Here is a 26,191-nt window from a genome sequence, read left to right as displayed (position 1 = left end):
CATCTGATCGATCGATCGCAGGATTTGGGTATTTTTCTCCTTTAATCTCAAGTTTTTTGGACAGCATTGCATTCAGAGTACTTTATATTGAATAGCATGTGGCATAGCTTGAGTTCTTTCATAGTGTTGTTATGGACTACTTGAAATATGGGGCTTTAGGTAAACAAACGGCTTCCAAAAAAATGTGTCTCTTTGAAATTCCCGGGCTGGTGTTCGTGTGACGTCACGATGGCCGGACACCTCGAATTTTTTCAACGTCGATATCTACATTGGCGCCCAGGCCTAAGTTTATCACTCCCTCCTGCCGTGCACTCTGTCACGTATGAGCCGCGAAGCGAAAGATAAACTGCATGATTCCACCAAGTTCAGCTGTGTATTTCAACTTCATCGGAGGAAGGCAAAGATAGGCGATCTTCTGGAATAATGTCTGCCTTGTTTTCACAGCTACCCAGGATTCTACGTCCCCTATCTCGGCGTGAATTGCCTTTGCAAGCAAAGTGTATTTACTCGCTCAAAAGCCTGCGTGAAAAATATGTTAACCAAGGTGAGTTTGAAAAAATCTTTAAGTAAATTTTTGTGCTCTTTTCACCCCTGTATAATGTGTGCATTTATCTCAACTCAAAATGTGCTTGCGAAGTAGAAAGTAAGCATAAGACCTCTTTGGAATTTCGTGAAAAATAAACATCACAAGCCGATAATTAATTTCTCGAGTCTTCAATTTTGCTAGTGACGATTCATTCATTTCTAATTCTTTGTCATTTGTTGATCGGTTTTTCAGGTCGCAGTTTTTACACATATTCTTCCGAACCATTTCATCCTCTTCCCGGCAGAACTCCAGCTTGGAAGTCTCCTGACGAAGCCATGCAAGCTATTGAATCAGGTAATCATTGCGGTTTGCCAGGGGAGGGGGCCGGGAGAGGAGGGGGGTGGCGTTTGTCGATGGTCAAAATTAAAGGTTTACTGGTCATCTTTGAAAATTTGTTAGGATTAGTCCATTAAGGATGAGGCATCCTTTTCTACTGCGCATACCTTTTGTGCATCTCAAACTGGTCCAAGAAAATCTGATTTCTTAAGACAGTGCCTACTAATTCAGAGCTATTATTACGTTTTTTGTTGTTTGGGAGGGGGATGTATGTGGTGGTGGGAGGTGGGGGGCTTGAGCGTGATAGTGTGAAGCAACTAAGGGGGTCTGGGGGTAAAGAATATTGAAATCTAAGCCTTCTGAAGTGGCTGAAATGTGTCTAAATTGTCATGGAATGGTACATGTATGAATTATAGAATATTATATTGACTCCAAAACATATATTTCTTAATTTTTTAACGTAATGAATCAATGCTATTCTGGTCTAACCATGGCATAACTTAGCATCCATACAAACCATCAGGTTTATCAAAATTAATTGGCGAGTGCTATGAGGAGAAAAATGTTATTCACACAATTCAAGTTAATTAACTGGTGACATAAGCAAAAGAGTGTTCCCCTGTTTGTTTTCTTGGCAGTCATTTTCAAACTAAGCAGATAGTCATGTACACCACGATTGCTACCATACTAGCCATTTGTTACATCGATGGAGCTGGACATGCACTGACCAACTTTTGATTGTAAATTAGCATCATTTATAATTTTACAATAACTGTCAAAATTCCCACATGCTGATTGGCTTGTAGCTGTTGCCTATGAGAGTACAGACAAAAAAAAATGACATCAGATGTAACATGTGCACTTTCTCAATGAAAAATAAAGCCAACCACTTGCACTTTTTTATGTTATGGTAAAAAACAAATCAACATCAGTTTTCTATGGTCTATAGATGCTCTTATAGACAACAAAATGACACCATAAAATGTTCAAAACTCTGCAGTGAACCACGAGCCACACACTTGAGTTTTGAACATTTTATGATGTCATTTTATGGTCTATAAGGGTTGAGACCCTAAAAAACTGACATTGATTTGTTAAATAAAATACACCTGTAGGAATGAAGGTATTTGTTCATGGAGGGGCAGCAACCCCCATCCCACTGCTGGATGCGCTAGCTAGGAGAGGGCAAGAAGCTCAACTGAAGAATGTAGAATTGATTCACATACACACAGAAGGACATGACACTGTTGTATCACCTGAGTTTGAAGGTATATTTAACTGCCTTTTTCTTTTATTCGTATTTGTGCATATGTTTTTCTTTTTTTTTTTTTTTCTTTTTTTTAAGGGGTAGGGGGAGGGAGAAGGGGAGGGGTGCCTGCAAGATCTGTATGTTTAGCTGTTTATTTTAACGTCAAAATTTATACAATGAACTGTGTAAAACTCGCGTTTTGATTGGTCTAGAGGAGTGTGTGATTAGAGTATAGACGCACGATTGACGTCATCGAGTGGTTTGACCGGCGCACGTGATCAGAGTCTAGAGTCCAGCCAGTGCGACTGGTCAACAAAGTTTTGCAAACTGTTTTTGCGAGTAGCGGACAAAAACAGGCAAATTTTCACAGGAAAGGAAAACTGCCCAATAAAAAAAATTGGACAAAGACTGTTGAGGGTGACGTCAACCAGGACAGGAAAGCTAGAACTTTGATGTGACGTGGAAACGAAGCAAATAATTTTTTGAAATATGTCGCCGATAAAAATCTGGTAATGGCGAGTAATCGATTTCAAATTGCAATGAAGCGACTTGCATGCTGTAATATTTTGGGGTCAGGATTTTCTCTGGAATAAAGGTTAGTTTTGAAAAAATTGTTAGTGAAATTCTTTCGGATTATACTCTAATTTAGAAGATCACAATTGCTTGTGTGTAGTAGTCTAAAACTGAGTTTGCTGGAAAAGTTTTAACTCAGCTCAGGCAACGTGATACTCGCTCACGAAATGTGTTGAAATGTCTTGGTTATTGTATAAAACAAATAGATTCCATTTTGACGTGGGTCTGTACTCTGATAACGCACAGAGGACGTCAAAACGTGGTGAGAACATCAGTCACGCTACTCGCCTGCGGCTCGTAGCGTACTTCTTTGTTCTCACCACGTTTTGACGTCATCTGTGCGTTATCAGAGTACAGACGCACGGCAAAATGGAATCTATTTGTTAAGTAGGTGAGGTTTTTACCTGGGTGGCACGTGTTTTATCAGGTCTAAAACCCGATAAAACACTCCTGCTTGTTTTTTAAACATTTCATAAATTATTTTGTACAGTAACAGCCAATGGACCATTTAAAACAGCCTGCCGGTCATTTTGCACAAATATGCTTGCTTTTTAAACAACTTGTGTGGTTTCTGAGACTTCTGAAAAGATGATGGGAGTTATAAAAGCAAGCTGTTTGTTTATTGAAAGGAGGGCAGAAATGAATAATTCATTTCAGCATTGTTCCGTACAATCTCAACTCCAATCTGTATTAGGAGTGCATTCTTACTACGTCAAACGCAATGATATTACATGTATGTTCATGTTGTTCTTCAGCAGCATGGTTAAGAATATATAAAAACTGTTCTATTGAGGCCTAAAACTGCTGTTTAAAAATAAAAACTAAAATCCAAGCTTTCGCCGATCAACTGCATCATCAGGGATGAGCAAATATTCTGTGCGCGCTATATATATTTAATGCAAAGAGAGTGTAGGGTGAAAGGTGAAATGTGTAAAAAATGTGACGTATGTGTGAAGGCTATAGGAATAAACTGTGAGTGGAATAAAAGGATGATATTGTTTTGAAAATAAAATTATTGTATTTGCAAAACAATATAATTGCATTTGACATACGGGATGAAGTAGATTGGTATCGAGATAATTTGTATGGGACAACACTGATTCAGTGAATGAATGAATGAATGAATAAATGAATAAATCTGGAGACACAATTATCTGGCATCCCCTGCAGATTTTGCAGGGGTGGATGACATCATCACCAACTTGGCAAAGGAGACAGAGCCTCACTGAGATCCAGATCATCAAATGCACTCCCTAATCTTTGATTATTACTAGTAATATTATATGTAACTGATTTTCATCTCTTAAAAATACCTCTCCTCAAAATTGTTTCAAATCTGATAAATTTAGTGTTATAATTTACATGTTTTTTTTTTATCCTTGCTGTATGCAGGATGTTAATGTTACATGAACCTAGTTTAATGGTCTCAGCTCCCACGAGTCTCCTGTACATGTAGTTCAGTGGTAGAGCAACCGAACTAGTAATCGGAAGGTTTTAGGTTCAACTCCTGATACGAGCACTCGAATTTTTTTCCGAGTATGCCGGTGTCATTTGCTGAATAATAAATCATTCTTATTTATTTTTTTATTGTTACAGGCATTTTTAGAAGCAATTCCTTATTCACTGGTGCTAATTGTCGGAAGGCTGTAAATGACGGGCGCGCTGATTTCACTCCCATCTTTTTAAGTGAGATTCCTCTTCTTTTCCACCGGAAAATAATTGACCTTGATGTGGCTCTGATACAAGTCAGTCCACCTGACAAACATGGATTCTGTACTCTTGGCCCAAGTGTTGACTGCACCCGAGCTGCTATACAGAATGCTAAATATATTATAGGTAAGCTCCATTGTGTTACCTCTAATTTAATTGAATAATCTATCAACATCAATTTTTTTCACTTGTCCATTTAGCTTTCTCAGAATTTACAATGTATCACATGAAACAATTAAATATGCACCAGCGAAACTCTGTAAATTGACCACAAGCAGTACGTCCCTAAATTTTTTGTAGGGATAGATTTTCAGTTTTCAGATTTTTTTATTTATGCACTATTCCAATAGTTTACTACAAAAGGAATTACAATACATCCCAAAAGTAACATAAAGGCAACATACATATCTTAGCGAGTGAGCCACACCAGTTTGCACGAAAATTGCCTCCTGCTTCTTTGACACTCTTTTTTATAAGAACCTTTCTAGCAAGAATATTCAGGCTGAAATAACTTAATTTGAGAACATACTAAGAACATTACCCAGGCTGAGAGTCAGTTATTAAAGAAGTACACGTACATGTTCAAAATCGTGCAACAGACACCACATTACAGCATGTATTGCTCTTTGATAGGTGTCTTGGTCATGTTCGCATAGATTTATTGAAGTACAGTGATAATAACATGTAAGTTATAATAAGAACATCTTAACTTAAGAACTTTTCAGCCTCAAATTGCAAAAAATTAAGAATGTTCAGCCTCAGCCCCAAAATAAGATGCTTCAGGGTATTCCTCATTTAGGTAGCAGGTTTTCTTTGCTATTTGATCTCTGATTGGAACTACTAATTTAACTTCCTTATTTTCATATTATAGGGCTTGTTAATCCCCACTGCCCACGCACACACGGCCCTGGAGGAATTCACCAGTCCCATCTTGATGTGCTTTGTGTTCAAGAATTCAAACTTCCTGAACTTAAAATTAAGCCAGAGTCTCCAGAGGAAGCTAAAATTGGTCAACTGATTGCTGAAAACCTTGTGGATGATGGCGCCACTCTTCAAATGGGTAAGTTTGGCTCGATACAACAGACAATATAATAGGCCATTTTCTCGATGGCCTCGATTTTTACCAGAATCCTTCAGTTTTGTTGTTTTCTCTTACTAATTAGGGATATTGTTATCTAAACCTCACTGGAATAAGAAAGAAAAAGTGAAGAGGATTCTGGTAGTTGAGCATTAATGGTAAAATTATATTAATTAATGTCATTACAAGTGAAAATTGCATTAATAATTAGTTATTATTATAACTGCCAGAAGGGTTTTTGCAAGTGACGTTTTGTTGAGGAATCATCTAGAGTTTGTTGGTTTATACACGTGCAAAAAACTTGGGCTCTTGCATCATACACACATTCAACTGTACATGTGTACAAAATAAGGGACCGTTCATTTTTTATGAGCATGGGGGGGCTGGTGGAATTTAGGGGGGGGGGGCCACGAGAAAAAAAATGGCACTAGAGGGGGGGGGCTACCAAAAAAAATTGAGTGAAAGAGGGGGGGGGGGGGGGGTCACCAGCAATAATTGGCTAGTAGGGGAAATTGAAAGTGGCTCAACACAGAAACAGATGAAGAAATTGAATATTATTTCAATTTTATTTAATGCGATTTTCCTAACCACTTTTAATTTGTTTTACATACTGAGGTCGAAATCTGCATTTTATATTAACAACAACTGAGGAAATGAAGCATATCTGTTGGAAAAGCAATAATGAATATAAACTGAAGTAGACACCTATGTTTGTACAAGTTCAAATTAATATAAAAACGTAACAGTCTCACTATTGAATCATCCGTGGGGGAGTAGTTTTCTACAAAGTGGCTGTACTCAGAACTATATCAATAGATTGTTTAATGTTCTGTTTAATAGTACTCACTTTTAAAAGACTGTTGATTAATAAATTATTTGAACCCAGGAGTATCAGTAGACTCAGTAGTATGCCTAGTGTGAACATCCAGATCAGTTTTAATAATAGAACTGTTGTTGGTGACTTCAGTTGACGGTAAATCTGAGCCGTAAGCCATCTTTAGAAAAGCTTGTAACTGTCATTTTTAATAGCAGTACTTTAATATCCAGGCGCGTGTAGGAGGGGGGTTTCGAGGGGTTCGAACGAACCCCCTTTACAGATCAGTAATGGCGGAAGAAAAAGCACTTAATGAGGAGGTTGAACAACTACATGAGGTGTACCATGTGAGAGAGTAGAATGTCCGCCCTGGTTCTAATGACGAGATAGTCAATTTGTTCGAAGGCCTACACCCGAGAATGATGCAGTTTACCAGCTTGGTGTATGACTATCAGTAGATCGAATAGCTATCAGAACTCGACAGGGCGCGAAATGTACATTGAACTTTCTTGTTTAAGTTGAAACAATTATGCCGTAGAAATGATGTATATAGCTCAAAAAGCTGCTGTAAAACAAATTTGTGATTTGCCTAAAATGGGTCTCAAAATGCAGGAAATGAGGTTTCTGGGAACCTAGATTTTCAAAACTTTCCGGGGGAGCATGCCCCCGGACCCCCCTAGTAAGAGCGCCTCCGGCGCTCAGCAAGATTTGGGGCTCAACGAACACCCCTATCTAACCCTTACCTACGTGCCTGATATCTGTGCGTCCGCTGTTTTTTTCTGTTTAATATGACTCGTAATCGTTGATTGGTATGCTTCGATCCGTATTTTGTTAGTCAGATCTGTACGTGTATTAATTGTTTCTATTCGAAGGGGAGTAATTTGCTTGATTAATTTTTATAGTTTCTTTGAGAATCTAAATGGAAATTTAGGGTTTGTCGTTGCCGTAAACGTGTTGCTATCTATAAAACGTTTTTTTAAACAAGAGAAATCTTTACCTAAGCAGAGAACGGTAACTTGTTAATAGTACTGTAAAGAAATCACAGTTTCTGTAACAATTACGTTTATCTTTGATATAAACAGTACATAAGCGTTTTGTTAAAGTTAGGAGTATGATTTGTTTTTGGTTGGGCGGGAGGGGGGGGGGGGTCATCAGAAAAAAATAGTTCTGCTTTGGGGGGGGCATGTGGAAAAAAATTGCATGCTAGGGGGGGGGGGGGGGTCATACAGTTTCGTAGTGGCAATTAACCAAATCCCACCAGCCCCCCCATGCTCATAAAAAATGAACGGTCCCTAATGTTGAGGTTTCACAATCTGTCATAGCTGTCGGTAAAGCCTTTTTTAATTTATGTATCTTAAAAAAATGCTTATGCCCAGGAGTCAGCCTGAGAGGGGGGGAGGGGGGGGGGGTGGGCACTGCCGGAATTAAGTTTCAGATTTTTTTTTCTTTGTAAACCGCATTGTTTGACAAATTGCAGTAAACACTGATTCTTTCAACTTGAATTTTTTTCAGGCTTTTTTTTTTCGTGACTGCTTAAGTTGCGTACTAACTGCGAGGATTTTTCTAAGATATACGTTTCATATACACTGTATTTACATTTATTTATTCATCCTTCACGGGTATATTGCGAACTCACAATATGACCAGCTCCCAGTTGGCTTGATAGGCATCGCAGAGGTCATGGGTTCAAATCCCGTTCAAGCCTGATTTTTGTCAGGCTTTCTCTTCGCACCTGCTTAAGTTGCGTACTAACTGCGAGGATCTTTCTTCTATTTGAATTTTTTTTATTTAAATAAATTTGTCTTTCTCTTTTTCAAGGCATTGGTTCCATTCCTGATGCATGTCTGAATCGATTGATGGATCACAAAAATCTTGGCATTCACTCTGAGATGTTTAGCGACGGTGTGGTACCTCTGGTAGAGAGGGGAGCGGTAACCAATGCGTTGAAGAAAGTGTTGCCTGGCAGATGCGTGGGCAGTTTTGTTATTGGAACAGAGAAAGTTTTTGAGTTTATTGACCAAAATCCTTTTGTTGGTAAGTCTGACAATAAGAAATAAGTAAGTATGGCTCCAGACTCAAATGTCTTCTCGCCTCAATGCTCATGAGTTACTGAATACGACGTCTTTCTTAGGGGCTGTTTACGTGGAGGGAGGAAAATCCTAGAATGCGGATCACCCTAGCGCCATATGTTTTAGCCCTAGCCCTAGGGTCTTTTTAGCGATAGGATATTCCTAGCTGAGAGGCAGGGAGATCCTTGCAGTTGCTGGTCCTAGTACTAGGGACAAGCAAAATGAACGTGGCAGCGGCCGGGCGTTAAGCTGCTAAAGGCCGACAATTTCATCTTGCTTTCCTTTTCCACTTGGTAACAACACCGACTGAAATTTCCGCATGAAATCAAACGAAATGTTGTTTGGCCCTCTAGGATCTTCCTCCCTCCATGTAAACAGTCCGTAATAAGCTTCAGTTGTGGGGTACGTTAGCCCAGAGAGGTCTTCTATCTCCCAAGTTGTATAAAGCAACATGATTGCAGGAATGATATTGGGTGAGCTAGCTTACCGTCCTTACCTGCTGGTTGGAAAACTGCAAGTTGAAAAACAGTATGATGTTGGTAAACCTGTGATTAAGCCTGATTTTAGCAGTGCTCTAGATCTTTTGTCCTTTTTAATATTGACATTCGCTCGCAATTTTTTCGTTTGGTGTAAACTTCCTGCGGGAATAGTTTTCCAATGGAAACGAAAATAGAGCATGATAGCAGGTTTAAATAGATGTGTTTGGTTTTTTTTTTATTTCTCAATAACGGACGGGCTACCGCTGATACCTGTAATTAGAGCAAAATTCCGACGACTACAATTACAAGGGCTCAATTAAAAAATGGGAGCAAAAAAAGTGTTCAAGAGCTTGAGAATTAAGAGGACCTGTGTTAGGTTTGTTCACTCTGTATGCAGTGCCTGTTTTAAAATTCTCAGCCGCTGCAAACTCTCACACACCGTTAATATTAAACTAGTAAAAGCTAGTAAAGAGTACAGAGTGCGTTCGAGGATCTCGATCCCGGGCTCTCTTTCTCCTTTTCCAAGTTGGTGATGATGTCATCCGCCCCTACAAAATCTGCAGGGGATGCCAGATACACGTCCCAAATTAATTGTCCCACACAATCTCGACTCCAATCTGTATTAAGAGTGCGTTCTTTTTACGTCGAACGCAATTACTCATCACAAACTTGCATTTTATGGGTTACAATGTATTAAGGATTTTTTAAATTAAGAATTTTATGACTAAGCTTAATTTCTGAATTAGTCGCCCAGTTTATCAGTGTTACCCCGATATATACTGTTCTTTTTTTTGTGTTTCAGTGATGTTGGATGTCGGTTTTGTCAACTTGGTTTCAATCATCAGCCAAAACCCAAAAGTGACCGCGATAAATTCGTGTATTGAGGTGGATCTTACAGGTCAAGTTGTGTCGGATTCTATTGGGTCAAGAATATATTCAGGTAATGAGCAACTTTTTTATAAACAAATAAAACAAGCAAATAAATAAATAAATAAATAAATAAATAAAAATTTCAGTGGCACATCCACAGAGTGGCTATTCGTCCACTGTTTCCAGGTTGAATTGGAATTTGGTGTTGGTATTGTGGAGGGAGGAAAACCCGGCGGGTATCTAGAGAAGAACCATCGGAGCAAGGACGAGAACCAACAACAAACTCAACCCACATATAGCCTCAACTCCGGGAATCGAACCCGGGTCACATTGGTGGGAGGGGAGTGCTCTCACTACTGCGCCATCCCTGCTTTTAGACTGACTCTGAAATGATCCCTAGAATTCCTCAGACGCACTGGCTTTTTTAGTAGATAGAGACTTTGAGATCCATTGCGGCGTGATGCTCGGGGACTGATCTGAGAGGGACTAGGCCGACAAGGGCGTTTTTCCCGCCAAACTCAAATGACTTTTTAAATCTAACAAGAGTTTGCCACGTGTGCAGACTCAACGTAAACAAGCTTTATATTGAAGCTGCCTTTGCAAAAATGGCTTCATTCTGCTTTCGTTCGACAGGGGTTGGATTAGTGGTGATAGTATTCTGATACTGTGTCCGTCTTTAATTACGGTTCTGGTGTTTAACCGCGATGACTTCAAAGAATATGAATTTTTGTAGAATTTCTGTTTGAGAAAGTAGACCTGACAGCACTTGCTGAGGCCCTGGGCCCGGTTGTTCAAAGAGCGGATAACTCTATCCAGTAGATAAATCTCTATCCAGCGGATAAAATGTACTCCACCTAGCGACTTATCCGCTGGATAAATTTATCCACTCTTTGATCGACCGAGGCTTAGTATATAAACTCAAACCCCCTCGTTCTGACTCAGTAACCCTGTACTCTATCATCGAACGACTTGTTCTGCTCTTTAGAATTTTTTTTTTTTTGCGCTATTCAGTTGTTTATTTGTTGTCATTTGACAATGTAACATGGAAGTAAGATAAGCAAAGATTCTATATTTTGGGTGTCAACATTTCAAGTCTGCTTTTTAAATACAGGTGTTGGTGGTCAAATAGACTTTCTAAGAGGAGCGGCCCTTGGTGACGATGGCCAAGGTAAACCGATCTTAGCACTGAATTCTGTCACCAAGAGAGGAGAGTCAAAGATTTCACCTTTCTTGAAACAAGGTAAGCGTATATTGGCAGCTTATGACTGCAACCGAGTTGTGCTGTTATTGACAGAGAATGTTTTTACGAGAGCAAACGTGGCACGAATCACGCGTTTTTGTTTAGGGAAGGACGCAATGCGATGTCAAAATAATTTCCTTTAATTTCAAAACTAAATAAAAACCATTGCGTATTGTAAATTAGGCAAACTATTTTAGCTGGACGAGAAAGCAAGCATTTGCATTTTGAAGTTCCACGCGAGCATTTGTGTGAAAAGCCTTAAGGGCGTAATTCCAAATCGCCCCTGTGAAAGGCTGGCGATTATTAGCGAGTTAACGATTATTGGAAAAGTGTGTATTGTGTTTACTTGGAAAAAAAAAAGAAACAAATGTGCATGCCTTAAAAGCAAGCAATCAAATTGTTTACTTCTACATACATTCGTTTGAAAAGGGCCGTTTGCACGAGTGATTACTGTATGTGGTTCTTGGCGGCGATTTTAAGTATCATTTAAAATCGCATTTGTACGAACCACGCGATTGTTAGCGAATTAAAGTTTATTTGTGCGATAGGATGTTGTGTGGCCAGGTGCTTGAAATCAAAGAGCTCTTAAAATTACGTACTAAAAGTTTCTTCCGGTTCCCTCCTGACAGTACTTTCCAAACAGAAATCGCAAGTTATTTGTTATTCAGTTATTTGTAACGAATTACGTTGAAATAGCTGGAAAATTGTACCAAAACTCGTTTGCACATGCACGCTATACAAATCAAGATCATGTATGTGAATTAGTATTCATAAGTCTCTATACTGGACTTGGTAGCTTTAACTGTGCGGATAAATGTTTCCTTAGGAATCTAAACTGGAAATATATAGTACGACAGCCAGCAATTTCAGAGGTCCTTTAACATTTTGACCGAGCAAAAAAAAAACCATGATTGATTTTATGTAATTTATTTTAGGCGGTGGTGTTGTTACGACCCGTGCCCATGTGCATTACATTGTAACCGAGTATGGAATCGCCTACCTGTTTGGCAAGAACCTTCGTCAGCGAGCTCATGAACTGATTCGAATCGCGCATCCTGATCACCGAGAGGCCCTGGAGGCCGCTGCTTTTGACCGGCTCAAGTGTATGCCATCCGCTGACTGATCATGGGTTTGACACGTGATTTTGGGTGGCTCACACGTGATTCTATGTAGTCCTTTCAAAGCTGTTGTGTCTACTGTAATTAAGACCACACATTTAATATACCTGCCAACCGCACGAACCTTTCGCCAGGTTGAGAAAATGTAATTTTCTAAATATATATAATGGTGATTTGTTCTCCAATATTTTTGATTGATTTCTCTCATTATTTTAGTCAACGCAGGCGATTTCTTCCGCCCGGGGCCTTTTACTTTTCCCACCTCTTCTTTTCATGTTCCGTTGGAGACGCGATCCATACTGTTTTTAACCAAATATGATAAAATAATATCATAGGATGAGCAAAAGCATACTCAGAAACAGGTTTCCAGTAGAAGATTGAAAATCCAATAAAATACTGGGAAGATTGAAGCGGATTTCTAGATGCCGACGCGTACTTTTGATTTCGGGTTTTTCAAAATTGACAAAAACTAGCGTCCAGGTCAGCGCGGTCACAAGGTGACTGTGTCCCTTCAAAGACGTGAGATTTTTAATCCAGAGATGACACGACTATATCCAAAGATTTCCGAAGACGACCGAAAATTTCCGAAGACGTTCCGAATAACTCTGAAGTTCTCAATAAAACGATTATGCTCCGTCTAGGCTTTCAAAAATCAGAGATTTCGGGGGAAAGTATCGTCATTTACTCATTTTACATGGACTTTTCGTTTCTCATATTGGTTTGAGTTTACAAATAGTTCACATTTTTCAACGGCAGGCGTGATAAATTGATCCGTAAGCGTGAGTTGGCGTGAGATCGAAGTTTTCAAATCTGCCGGCGTGCGAGTTGGCAGGTATACATTAACTGTATATAGTTGCTTTTCTTTTCTTTTTTTTAATCAGCAATTCACTAAGTGGAGGTGGATAGTGGTATATATTTCACGGGTAGGTAAATATACCACTACTCATTGCCCCTAAGATGTTGAATAATTGTTCAGCTATCTACCAAACCAATGAATAGCCAACCCCAATAGGCCATTTCCGAGTAGCTTTGAACCTCATTATCAAAACGAGCCTAAGTGCAAAGTTTTAATCATCCAGTAGTTAGTTATATACCATAATTGTCTTTATTTTATGGCTTGCTTTTCGGGTACAATATTCCCATGCTTTTTTAGAAAAAAAAAAAAGGGTGGGGGGGTTAGGGGAGTTTAGGAGTGTTCGTGTCCTCACTCTAAGTTATTTTTGTTTTAGAATAAAAATAGTAGCTTAAAAAGAAAGCCATTAGTCAACGACACGCTAAAATACATTACTCTTGCTATAAGGTTAACGTTACTATTACCTTTTTGCCTTAAAGCTTGTCGGATCACTGATGTTAAAAATATATTTTGTGTTCTTTTTACAGTTATTAGACTCGAAACGCTTTTTAAATTATTTCCTTGTATTAGTTCTTTGTATAAATGCTAACAACGGTTACTCTTTAATGCAACTGATAACCCAGGTATCAGAGAAGCACTGATACATACATATATATTATATACTTTATTGAAACTCTCCAATGGGGCTTTTCAGGGACAATAACAAGCAAAGGAAAAAAAAGGTAATAGTAATTAATTTAAAGCAACCATAATAAATTATTGATCACTGATGACTTAGATTATGACATTATATACGTCAAGACAGTTATGAAATAAGTGTCTTAAAACAAAGTAACGGTATTCGAAATCCATTTGCGACCAGCAGACGGAGGTAGTAAAAGTTAGAAAAAAAAAAGACTTCAAAAGCGTCTTGTTTGGGTTATTCTTGTTGACAGCTAAGATACTCCCCGGAGTCACTCTGTTGTTTCATTGTATCTGTTCTGACAAACTCAATTAAATGTAACTGAAGAATAGAATCAATCAGAGCTGCATCCGACCAGAGTTAGACGCGGGAAAACATGCAGCTAGTGCTAAGCGATTTTCTTCCACACGAAACTTTCGTGAAACCGCCGGGAAGTTGGGAAGCTCAATAAGAATTTTTTCTCTTTTTCGTGTTTTGTAATGCAATATTGCGTTAATGCGGCAGCTTTTATAGTTGACACAGTAATAGTGTCAATTTATTGGTGTTAACACTTTTTGATCAATTTTAGTGGTTTGGGGGATTTTTCGAAGAAAATCGAGGATTTCAAGATGGCCACCGTTTGAAATCGTGACGTATTCCTACGTCATAATACGTCTTCAGCAGATGCTTGGGACTGTAAGGAAAGCAACTTTTAAATTTCATTGCCTTAGTCTTAATTCTCCTGAAATATGCTGGGTCGGAGCTGACCAGGTCACTGGTCATGAGCACAAACAAACGAAAGCCAGGTCTGCATCGGAGGTCTGAACAGTTGAAATTCGTGAAAACATGCCTTACAAAGTCAGTTCAGCTTCCATCCAGCGAATCACTCCCCCGAAAAAATTTTACACTGTCTGTGGATGACCCAAATTTACGTTGATTTATGACCCCGTTTGGAAATATTCAAAAGCACCCAACAGAACATTTTAAGGAAAACATTTAAAAATGTTGTCTGCTATGTTGGCCTTTTAAAGGCATCAGTGATCTGTTTCCATATATATGGGGTCATTGACACCAATACGGATTATCCGTATGGCTAAGAGTTTTTTTTTCTTCTTCTTCTTCTTTCTTTCTTGCTTGCCATTTAATAGGCCATTTTCGAGTTGCTTTGAAGCTCGTTATGAAAGCGAGGCTAATGGCAAAGTTTTTATTATGAAAATTAGTTTTCATTTATATGCAAACGTAACTAGTTTTCATTCGCAAAGCTTTGCACTAAGCCTTGACAGCAACTCGGAAATGGGCCATTGTAATAAAGATATATTTGCGTAAGCTAATACTAATCTATTCGGGCGCTCAATAGCTGAAGATTAATTTGACTTGCAGAAAGGTTTAGGAAACGGACCCTTTTTTCCAGAATTTACAAAGCTGCTGCCTTTACGAAAATGCTAGCTGACCTTACTTCACGTTTTAATCGAGATATTTCCCCCCACCCCCCACCCCCCTCCCGAAAACAAAAGGAATTAGTTTTCCAGTGTTACGACATTTTGAGCTGACATTTTGTCGAAAAAGACTTAAGATTTTCTGTAAACTAAGTCCATAATTTCGGACGCAATAAAAGCCTTCCGAACGCTGAGGCATTCACCGAAATGAACTATTGGGTACCCCTGAATACTTAGCTCAGCCATCCCTGTGTCATCTTTGATTATGAAAACAAACGTACCGAGGATTGAGACTGACAGAAGACGAAGTAAGAGAAGACAGGAGCTAAACACACAAGAAAACTTCAAGATAAAAACAACAACAACAACAACAACAGAGATATTCTAGAGTCGATCTTCTTTCAACACACTTTACTTCAGATAGCTCAATTCATGACCTCGGAATTAAAAATAATTTCTATTCTTCAGCGGCAATTAATACACGATGCCTGCTGCGATATTTGCGGCGATTTGACATCGGCCAACGGTAAAACAGCAATTTGTAATACACACCAAAAGCGTTCTCAGGGGAGAACACTGTGTAGGCGACACTACTAAACATGTTATTCTGGTCGCTAGAATTGACACTTTTTAAACAAAAATCAAAGTGTCAATGAAAAATAGGTATTACAAAAAAAAAAAAAAAAAAATAGGTATTACAATCTCATTTTGTAGGCGGAGCTAAAATCAGTATACTAGACCAGAGCCAGTGTACAAAACATTGACTTACATTTCCACTGAATTGTGGTGCATCTACCTAGCTGCATGTACACTTTCTCAGTACTGAGGTTGAGCCATATTAACAACTGCAGTTTCTTCACTATGCTTGGTAATTTTTGTTTCGCGTTTTAAGCGGGAACGGTTCACCAAGCGACACGAAAATGATGAGCATGTGATTTCCGCACAGCCCCTTACATTGATTGTGTATATATTTTGCGACTCAAAAGAGGGTTGGTTTGACAGTGGTGCATGTACAATTAATGTTTAGGACTATGTGCACTCTCAAAGGACCCTAGTCAGCCTCCGCCATTTTCGATGCCATCGAGATCATTGATTTGCATGGTGAAGCGAAATCCTATTGCTTAACTGTAAGTTGTATCCCTGAAAGTATGTTTCATTATCTTTAGTAGTTTCACAGTGATTTCGTTCATTTCGACATGCTCCGAATAAAATATAATAGCCAAACTCTCGCATATAAATAAAAACAAAGGTGTGGCTGACTAGGGTCCTTTAACGGGTAGGTATGAGCTTGAGATATGCCTATTAATTAATAATTGGACGTCAAGCTAGATGCTTTTATCGGTTATTAGCATACCTCAGTGACCGACTATCACGTAAACGCGCAATCTGATTGGCTACACAGGTGCCGTCTATCGATCGATAGACAGCACCTGGAGCTGTTGAAAATGGCATCCCCTTCGCGTTTTCGTGAAGTTTGTGAAGAAGACGTACAAAACGTTTCGCAAAGTGCGATTCCAGAAAAAAAAAGAAAGCTACAAAGTATGGAATAAAGTTTTTTAATGGTAAGTGCAGAACAATTTCCGAAATAAAATGCTTTATTTAAAACCAACAACAAATTTAAGTTCGTTAGTAAACAAAACAAAGTGGCAAAGAAAAGTAACCTTGCGGTTCTTGTTTTGTTTTAGACTGGTTTTCAACCCAAAAAGAAATTACAACACCCATTGAACAACAAACCAAAGCCGAATTAAACAGGTGTTTGCAGAGGTTTTACTGCAGTATGTGTCAGTGAGACAAACAAATGGTGAACCGTTTAAAGTTTCTTCACTTAAAGCCATCCGAGCGGCCATTGACAGATATTAGAAGCACAGTTCTACAAACTATGTTTGAAGCAAGCACCTCAACAAGCCGGGGTTTATCGTCGGTGATTATGAATTTAAGAAGGCAAATGATACGCTAAATGCAGTCTGTAAAAATCTGATGAAAGAGGGAAAAGTTCGTCCAGTTGTTCATAAAACTCTCATCACAAAAGAGCAATTGCAAAAGCTTTTTGAAAGTAGTCAACTGCGAAATGCAGATCCAAAAGATCCTAAACATTTACAGCAAACCGCGTGGTTTTACACATACCTGTATTTCGGGAGGAGAGGAAAAGAAAACCAACGCAGTCTCACTCCAAAGATGTTTATAATCCGCAAAACACCCCAGGGTAGACGATATATTGAGCTGCGAAGAGTTTCCAGGGGCGGTTTTGTCGACAAAAAACCACCAAGGCGGCGTAAACGACAACACCGACGAAGCAGATGGCAAAATGTTTGTCAACTCTTTTCCAGAATTTGAAAATGAAAAGGACTTTGAAATTAAGCTTAGTTTGAGCTTAACGTATTTTTTCTTCTACGGTTTGTAAGTTTCTGAGACTGCGCAATGTATGGCGAGATCAGTGTGTAGCTTTGTTTTAATTGATGAATGAACCTTGCAAATGCGCCAGTTTGTCAGAGCGCGCGGGATTTAACATGCATCATTGCACAAATGTATCAAATTTTATGAAATAAAAATTAGTTTTTGGTTTGATAGATCGATCACTGAGGTATGCTAAAACAATTAGACGGCTCGCTCTCGGTTTCTATCGCCTTTGATAGTTGGCTCGGGGCTTCGCCCCTCGCCAACTATCAGCCGATAGAAACCTCGAGCTCGCCGTCTAATTGTTAAATAGTTGTCTAGCGGCTATGCTCCGAGTCAGCTATCGAACAGAAATCGAAAGTGACCGAATTAAAATAATAAAAATAATGGCTCATTTTAAGTTGTTTCGTTTGCGGGCTTGGTAATTTTCTTTGCCTGTGTACCTAAGGCAGTCTATAGAAAACTACAACGCCCTTGTATATAGCCAATCAGATTGTGAGTTTGCCTGTTTGTCGGTCCCTCGGGCTTAGCGTCTTCAGTGTTTGTCCCAATCTACACAATGGCTGCGGTCCGCCACTGTAGAGCTATCATTGTGTGACCGAAACAAAAGTGAACTTGATTCGCTGAACACCAAAGCTTGTTTATTTCTAAAGCATGATCTAGTAGGGGAGATATCACGCTTTACTCTGCAGTGCCAACGATTGCAGAATTCGGAAAACGGTTTCATTTCTGTGAAGACAACAGAAAAACATAATTTGCAGTCGTTTTCTATGGGTAATAGTTGGACTGGAAAGCGTCCTTTTGAATCATCACGCGATATATAGCCGTGACCTCGAATCTAATTGAAAGAAGCACTGAAACGTACTGAAAGTTGTTTTCCATTTGTTCAGTTTTAGCGCGTCGCACTGTTAACTTACTTTCGTTTTTACAGTTCGATACGCCAGAAACGAACAGAGTAACTGAAACGCAAAATGACAAAGTTTTTTTTGAATTGTTCTCTTTCTGCTCCATAGATATAATTTCCTTACAAACTGATCATTTGCGTTGCGCATGCTTCGGTTTTGGGGGCTTCTTATATTCAGCAGCCGCCGGTGGTACCATAATCCACATGGTGGACACAATATCATCAAGATCGAAATCAGTGACGTTCGTTTCTGTTTCACCAAGCAGTTTTCCCTTCTTCATCGGCCCCTGTGCGTAGATCCTGAAACGAAACGTGCTGTCCAAAAGTTCGTTCTCCGTCACTGAGCGCATGACGAAGGTCTCGTTGATCGTGACGTTGGAAGTCGCCTTCGTCTTCGTTTTGAATCGGAATCGCTTGGACGGCATCAGTGTTAGATGCACGGACATTGCCGACGTAGCGCTGTTTAGAGAGATCGACTCGGGAAAGTCTTGGACACGAATAATGGTCACTTCCAAGCGCTGGGACGTCTGCGAAAACCCGACGGAAACTTGCAGCTTTGCGACACAGGTGATCTCTCCTCTCGACTCGCGAGGTTTTCTGGCGGCACTCTGCGAAGTTGCCGCGTCACCGTAGGCAGTGAGTACATTAAGGTGGCTGATAGCTTTTACGGCTTCAACCGAAGGCCGCTCCCATGTAGTAAGCTTTCTCCTAGCCGGGACTTTAGCCGGCTTCTGCGAAAACAAATCACCCAGGCTTCTACTCTTTTCTCGCATCTCCCAGCCATGGTCCACTTCTACATCCATTGATTTATCGCTTGTTGTGGTTTCCTGCTCTACAAAGTCCACGTTGTCATTGTCTTCGAGGGCGTCCTCACCTATGATGGGCGGGGACTGCCCCAATTCGACATAGTTCACTCCTTGCTTTCCGCTCAATTTTTCACGATCCAGTTTGCACATTTCGGAATGAAGGATCTTGTACAAGATGAACACAAACACGAGACATGCTCCGAGAAAAGACAGGAATATTATTGCTGCCTGGGGGACTGCAAAAACAAAAACATAAAACATAACGAAATTTGTACAGTCACTTTTAACTTTCAAGTTGAATCCCTCAATTAAACTTAATCATGCATGTAGACTGACCAAGTGCAGCCATTGGAAAAAAAATAGAAAAAAAATAGTTACTGAACAGCACTTTCCTGTGGTGCTGACGGTTTAGTATGCAGCTGAAGTTTTTTCATTCTCGAGGCTGAATTAGATCTTCAACTGTGACCTTTCAAATGAAAGCTACTACTTCGGGGCTGTTAATTATGCAGTACAAGGTGGTCCTATCTTTTGAGTGTGTGATCCTAAAGTGCGACCATTCAAATGAAGGTTTCTGAGCAATACTTTCCTGCGGGGTTGTTTATTAAGGAGTGCAAGGTAGTTCTAACTTTTGAGTCTGTGGATGAAATCCCCAAGTGCTCACCATTCGTGCAAATGAAATGCACGGATACTTTCCCGTTGTTCTGTTTATTACATAGTGCAAGGCGGTTCTAACTTTTGAGTGTGGATGAAATCCAAAAGTGTGACCGTTCAAATGAAAGCTACTGAGCAGTACTTTCCCGTAGTGCTGTTTATAATGCTGTACAAGTTGGTTCTATTTTTTGAATCATCTGTGGATAAAATCCCCAAGTGTGACCATTCAAATGAAAGCTACTGAGCAATACTTCCCTGCGGTGCTGTTTATTATGCTGTGAAAAGTGGCTCTAACTTTTGAATCTGTGGATGAAATCCTAAAGTGTCACCATTCAAATGAAAGCCACTGAGCAGTACTTTCCTGCGGTGCTGTTTATTATGCTGTACAAGGTGGTTCTAACTTTTGAATCTGTGGATCAAATCCAAAACTGTGACCATTCGGATGAAAAGTAATGAGTAGCAGTCTCCTGTGGTAATGTCTATCACACTGTACAAAAAGATTTTAATTTTCCAATGGATAAATGAAAACCTAAGGTGTGGCCTTTCAAATTAAAACTGTTGGGTGGTGCTTCTTTGTTGCACTGTTGACATTATGTTGTGCTAGATGGTCTTAACTGTCGAGAAACTCTAAGGTGTGGTAATTAAAATGAAGGGTACTTAGCCGTACTTTCCTGTGGTACTTAAGTTTTTCCTGCTGTTCAAAGTGATTCTAAGTTTTATTGTGTAAATTAAATCCTAAAGTATGGTCATTCATATGACAGAAGCTGTACAGGTGATGACATGTGTGATCATTCAAGCTGAAACTGTCGATAAGTCCTATTATGCATAGTTCTTTTCGTATTTTAATATTTTCCGATCAATAGGATTTATAGTATCTTGTTTCCTCTGTAAAAATTAATTAGAACAATGTTAAGGCTGTGCTTGCAGTCGATGAGTGCCGTCATCACCAAATTTGAACGAAAGGCGTGGGGTTCGTATTAGGACGCAGATAAAAGTCGATTTGCTCGCCAGCAAACGAGCGACATTTCATTTTTCTTATAAATTTCCTATAGAAGTCCGGCAGATAAAAGCAGTTTAGACTAGCAGTCTAGCTGGTTAGAAGGGGAGAAACCCGAATTCATAAAAACTGAACAATAAATTTTTATTTTGCAAGACGTGTTTTGATCCGGCATCATGTGTGAATTGAAATCTAAAGTCGTGTTGCAATTTGAATTTACAACAAAGGCATCGCATTTATTTTTTTATTAAAGCAAATTCACAAAGGGAGAAGTCAACTTAAGCAGTCGATTCCCAATTTCCAAATTTCCAAAATTACAATTTTCTAGCCATAAACAAAAAAGTTAACAGTCTATTTAATGAAATTTTATTAAAACAAATTGAGCGGAGACAGTAAAAGGAGTGCAAGACAAGAGATAAATAAAATTTCATTCAAAAGAGAAACAGCCGGAACGACTGCACGGTTGGAAAATGTCGCCAAATACTCCAAATCATAAAATGAAATAAAAATCATGTAAATTAAAATGGACATATGTATTCGTAATTTTGGAGAGAGAAGTATTCGCCACCGAAGCGTTGGGGTTCCACAATCGAAAGCGTGTTAAGGCGGCACGTTTGTATACGTACGTAAGTATATATGTAGAGTTTAAGGAAAATTATAAGTGACTCGAAACAAGATTTTGCAAACAACATAGCAAAAAAGAAAATTGTGAAAATGCGCTTTAATAAGATATAATTAAGAGGCTGAATTTCTAGATTTAACTTAAGATATAATACGAAGTGCACTAACACAAACGGTTTGGTTTTATATATAATTCATTGTATCAAGCAAACATGCGTCCTTTTCATTTCGATACTGTTTCCACGTTTGCAAAGTTTCGACAAATTCGGAAACTATACATTTGCGAAATATATTTGTGCAAAGCAAACACAAAATAAATTAAAAGCTCAAAAAAGCGGATTATCCGAGAGCAGATGTCTAAGAAGGAAAACTATACCGACTTCAGCTAAATATTGTAAAGATAGGATTCACACAAACAAAAAGCTAACTTATATTAGAACTAAACGTGCTAGAAAATATAAGTGTACCTTCAAACATTTGAACGGTCGATGGCCGGCAGCCACATTTCCTTCGCACAGTTACAGAAATAAGAGTTTTCTTGTGGTGGGTAAATTTATAAAACAGTAGTTAGCGCTTTGTGGACATTATCAGAAATCAGATAACAAATAATTACAATACCTTTCAAAGGTTTCTCATTGGTCAGCTGAAGTAATTTTTCGTCAAAATAATCTTTATTATTCGACTAGCTAGGCTTAAGTTGGCTGTCTTTATTCCTGCCATAAACGTCATCCTGACCACAGAATTGTTTTTTATCCACTTGTATCATATCATCTGATCAGAAAAAATGTAAAGGTAAAATTTTCCAACCCGGTTTAATTCGAATCTTTATTCCAAAATTTAAATTGGAAATCCTTGAACGCCCTTATTCAGTTCATTTCCATTCGCCCTACAAACGCCTCTGTTAAAATAATTTTTTTTTTTTTGGGATTTCTTGCATTCATTTATCCGATTTTCAAAAATCTTAAATTTTAAGTATGATTTGGAAATTTAAAGATCTTTCTCGTTGCTTTCTCAGACTTCGTATACAAGCCTCTATTTTGAAAGGTTTCTTTTGTGAATTCCAAGTGGTTTCGGTTCATTAAGCGCAATTCTTTAGCTTTTTATAGTTTTTCAATGGCGATATTTTTCCTCTTGTCCATAAGCCATTGTGGCGAGGATGAACCCGGATCTTTCTAAACAAAAGCTAAAATTTACATTGTCTCGCAGAAGAAACAGCATGGCAGGTATTTAATTAAGAACAACCGGAGGCTGTCCGGTGACCAAGACATCGAATTGAAAGATTGCGGAAAATTTTAAGGGCTGCAGGAAAGCGACGTTAATTGTAAACACATTTGATGTTTTTCGCACATTTTCTTTCAGTAAAATATCATTCAATGTTGAATGATCACACTCGCCCTTTGCAAACAAGGTTGACTTTTACTGCATAATGAAGCGAGTTTTGATTTCTCGAAAATAAAGAACTTGTTTTAAGTGCCCCTCTTTGACAAAGGTCGAATATTCTTCACTGATGTTGTTTTATCGAAGAATATTTAAAACGAACACCAGGTTAACGGTTGTAACGACTTCTAAGTTTAATATTATGTTTTTCAACACGTTAAAACAAAAAGTAATCTCTGAGGGTTATAGCTTTACCTTTAAATTGCTGGTTGGTCGATGTCGGATCTGTCGATGGCCTGGGAGTCGACTGTCCAGCGACAAAACTAACAGTGTTCAAATATATCAACAAAATAGCAACACTGAAGAAAGCCTCCATTTTAAGGACTCACTGAATCAATACTGCGAATAACTCTTGCCAACATTATGTTCAACTGTCTTATAATAGCGTCGGTGACAACCTTCGTCTGACTTATAAAAACAAATGTTCCAGCCCTAAAAAAATTGAAAACAAAGAAACATTACTACGTACACAATCACATGCTTTTCAGGCCAACACAACTGATTGATTATACTAGCAATAAAACTCGTTTTAGTCTTATCAAAACCATGGATTTGGAAACCTGTACCTTGTTGCTAATCCAATAAACGGCACACTCTGTGAAAGAGAAGCATGAGTCAAATGCGGTACACGCGAAAGGCTTCTCTTCCCGTCGCCATTTTATTTCAAACCGGAAAATGTTGTTCGCGGGAGTGTGAAAAGCATGCCTACGTATTTAGATATTTTGCTTTTTCATTTATGAATAAAGTACCTGCCGAGGGTTACATCACACCTACTTTGCATAACAGTGGAGACGATTCGGTCGAGTGAGTGAACGCAAGTAAAGATGGAAAACAAAGCCCTCTCTTGTCAGCTGCAGTCGAAACTTAAAGATTTACCTACAATTGCGGCTGATCTTTTTCTCAAGGTTTTACGAGAAAAACCCGCTGGCTTTTCTCATTGCTTCCGTCTTTCGCTGCAATTACGACGGCTTTATAATTTGTAGTGCTGTTGTTTAAATCCGGCGCTTACTTCTCGAGCCAAACATGATATTCCGTCCAAGAACTTGCTGTTCCACTGAAATCTTGTTAAAAGCAATTTAAATGACCTGCTTTAAATTCAAACGTTGCGAATAGAAACAAATATTCTTTATTAATGACAGACAACTTTGCCGTCCAAATGTGTCATTACAGAAGGGAGCTACAATTTGCATGAGATTTTAAACGAATTTTGAGCGCAGTTTATAAAACATAAATTAATATTTCTCAGTTAGTGATTTTGATCAACCCAAATTCGATAATTCTAAAGAAGGTCGGCAAAATTTAGACAAATGAAAGTTGTTTTTGTATGGTATAAGTATTGATGAGTGCTTATTGTTTATCAATGGCGAAGGTCAATAAATTACACTCCTTTTTTACATGCTAAAAGCGGGAACAAAATTTCATGAACGTCAGTTTGAATGCAGCAGGACATCTTGACAATTTTGCGAATTCATCGCAAAATTCCAAACCAGCTGTTCACTTTAAATTGTGAGAATGGCAGCTGTTTGTCAAAACAAAACAAAAACATTGAGTAAAATAAATCAGCCGTTTAAATCATTCAAAAAAAAAAAAAAATGGAAAAGAAAATCGAGTCCACCGCAATATATCTGGTTTCCTAAATCGTTGGTCCCTGTGATATTGATTAGCTGTTACAAATCACGTGATTCACACTGACCAATAAAAATGTGACAAGTCTATTCAATCGGTTTATACAAGGATGTAAGTGAAACACTTTTATTTCTCAACTAGCCAGCTATCAGCTACGATTTCTGGTGAGCATTTTTTGTTCGCTCGCCTCGGCGTACAAAGATTTGGCGTTGGGGTTTTAGGTTTACGAGGTTTCCAGCGATCTACGTTGTCATGCTAGTCTAGCTAGGCATTGGTGTGGGAGGTGTATAGTGTTCGATTCCAGCGGGGTGCTTAAGATTTTCCCCTTTTTAACTCGCGGAGACGCGTAAGCGTTGAAACCAGTTATAGTTGCTAGGAAAAAAATTCCGTGGAATTTGATTGCAAATTTTGCTGACCAGTGCAGGCCAATGAAATCTTACGGGCACATATGTTAAACGAGAATTCTTGCGTACACTACCGATGAAAAACTACCAATTTCTCTGATCTATGAATATATGTTTTATTTTGCCTGCTACACAGACGATCTGCTGGACGGTCACGCTGTGTCCTCTCTTGTGGACTATCTCAAAGAAAATCTCTGTCATTATTTTTACGGTTTCAATGCTTGTCAAAATTTTTACAGCATTAAATCTAATTTACTAAGGGTCGGTGAGTGATTGAAAGGAACCATTTATAAACCTGCCGTCCTGTGCTTTTGTGAAAAAGTTGAAGAGTTTTGAAAGGGTTTCACCATGGTTCATTAAGCAATTATTCCACGAGCGCACGTTGGATATGAGATGATATCATCTCAATCCAAACGAGGGTGAGTGGAATAATTGTTTTATTAAAAACAATCAAGAAATATTGCTAGATTTCTATTTCAAGAATAACCAGAAGACAATTCACTTTTTCTTCGGGCATGGTATAATGGCTCATCTACCGTGGCCGCTAAGCCAATCAAATCCCAGTTTTAATAAGAGCCATTATACCATGCCCTTTCATTTATTGTTAAAGTACCCGTCAGGGGGAAATATAGATCATTACATGTTAAAGGCCTGATATCGTTTTTATTCACGAGTTTTTAATACCATATCGCGAGCGAGCGAGTCTTCGAGCGCGTGAGCGATATGGTATTAAAAACTCGTGAATAAAAACAATATCAGGCTGTTAACATGTAATAATTTGTTTATTACATTTTACATGCTTAAAAAAATCAAGCCACCAAGTTGAAGTACAAGAAAGTTGCATTTAATAATAGTGTATGAATGTAAATTCATACAAGAAAGAGGGGAAAGTTAAGCGTATCGTTCTCTTAAAATGTTCCGGCCTTTAGAACCTCTCGAGTACCTGCAAATTCGATGGAATTGATAACCGAAAAGCCATAGCTTTTCCTTTTTAGGTATCTTTCTATGCTCGCGACCATACATCGCAACGAAGAAGGTTTGTAATCGCTTCCAGCCTGTTTACGAACAGAAACTATAAACTGTCTCAAAGATGCGTCCAACTGCAGCGGTGGATAATTCAGTTTACTTTCCCTGAGAAAGGTCTTGAACAACGCTACGTCTTTAGACGTTTTTCTTGCCATGTTCTTGCTTTCGTTCTCTTCGAGAAACTGAGAAATATCTTCATCGGAGACATTCACAAATCTTGAAGCGGCCATTTCGTTGATAAAACTGCAAAGCAATTCTTCCCGCCAAATTTGACGCCAGGCGTCAGCTAAAATATAACCTGCAACCCGATTGG

General features: G+C 38.8%; 2 protein-coding genes across 7 annotated transcripts; one reads left to right on the top strand and one right to left on the bottom strand.

Moving 5' to 3' along the window:
* The first annotated feature begins 310 nt into the window (after nt 1-310).
* Nucleotides 311-13,812, top strand: LOC146455227 (succinyl-CoA:acetate/propanoyl-CoA:succinate CoA transferase-like). Of its 3 annotated transcripts, XR_014859060.1 has the most exons (11): nt 311-544; nt 779-880; nt 1,978-2,130; nt 4,281-4,520; nt 5,266-5,454; nt 8,105-8,320; nt 9,637-9,774; nt 10,816-10,944; nt 11,880-12,767; nt 12,864-13,509; nt 13,551-13,812. XR_014859060.1 is itself a non-coding variant. In XM_085094498.1 (9 exons), the coding sequence occupies exons 1-9, from the start codon at nt 424-426 to the stop codon at nt 12,065-12,067; spliced, it is 1,476 nt and encodes a 491-aa protein (XP_084950624.1). In that variant the 5' UTR covers nt 311-423; the 3' UTR covers nt 12,068-13,812. The 3 variants fall into 3 exon arrangements, 1 of the variants encoding a protein (XP_084950624.1); XR_014859059.1 differs by having other exon boundaries at nt 11,880-13,509; XM_085094498.1 differs by having other exon boundaries at nt 11,880-13,812.
* LOC146455226 (uncharacterized) lies at nt 12,920-23,896 on the bottom strand. Of its 4 annotated transcripts, none has more exons than XM_085094501.1 (3): nt 23,699-23,896; nt 23,018-23,254; nt 12,920-19,352 (listed from the first exon to the last, which is right to left on the bottom strand). In XM_085094501.1, exons 2-3 carry the CDS (start codon nt 23,136-23,138, stop codon nt 18,442-18,444), a joined length of 1,032 nt encoding a protein of 343 aa, XP_084950627.1. In that variant the 5' UTR covers nt 23,139-23,254; nt 23,699-23,896; the 3' UTR covers nt 12,920-18,441. The 4 variants fall into 4 exon arrangements, with proteins under 4 accessions (XP_084950627.1, XP_084950628.1, XP_084950626.1 ...); XM_085094502.1 differs by having other exon boundaries at nt 23,703-23,896; XM_085094500.1 differs by lacking the exon at nt 23,699-23,896 and adding an exon at nt 23,389-23,645.
* Nucleotides 23,897-26,191: the final 2,295 nt, after the last annotated feature.

This window comes from Pavona decussata, unplaced genomic scaffold, assembly GCF_977016875.1.
Source record: "Pavona decussata unplaced genomic scaffold, jaPavDecu1.1 SCAFFOLD_281, whole genome shotgun sequence".
NCBI classification, from domain to species: Eukaryota; Metazoa; Cnidaria; class Anthozoa; order Scleractinia; family Agariciidae; genus Pavona; species Pavona decussata.
This window is presented reverse-complemented; position numbering and strand designations above follow the sequence as displayed.

Coding starts and splice junctions, on each gene's coding strand:
- LOC146455226 (XM_085094501.1), bottom strand. CDS start 23,138: ATGGAGGCTTTCTTCAGTGTTGCTATTTTGTTGATATATTTGAACACT. Junction 19,353..23,017: donor GACCAACCAGCAATTTAAAG/GTAAAGCTATAA, acceptor TTGTTTTTGCAG/TCCCCCAGGCAGCAATAATA.
- LOC146455227 (XM_085094498.1), top strand. CDS start 424: ATGTCTGCCTTGTTTTCACAGCTACCCAGGATTCTACGTCCCCTATCT. Junction 5,455..8,104: donor TGGCGCCACTCTTCAAATGG/GTAAGTTTGGCT, acceptor CTCTTTTTCAAG/GCATTGGTTCCATTCCTGAT. Junction 9,775..10,815: donor TGGGTCAAGAATATATTCAG/GTAATGAGCAAC, acceptor TTTTAAATACAG/GTGTTGGTGGTCAAATAGAC.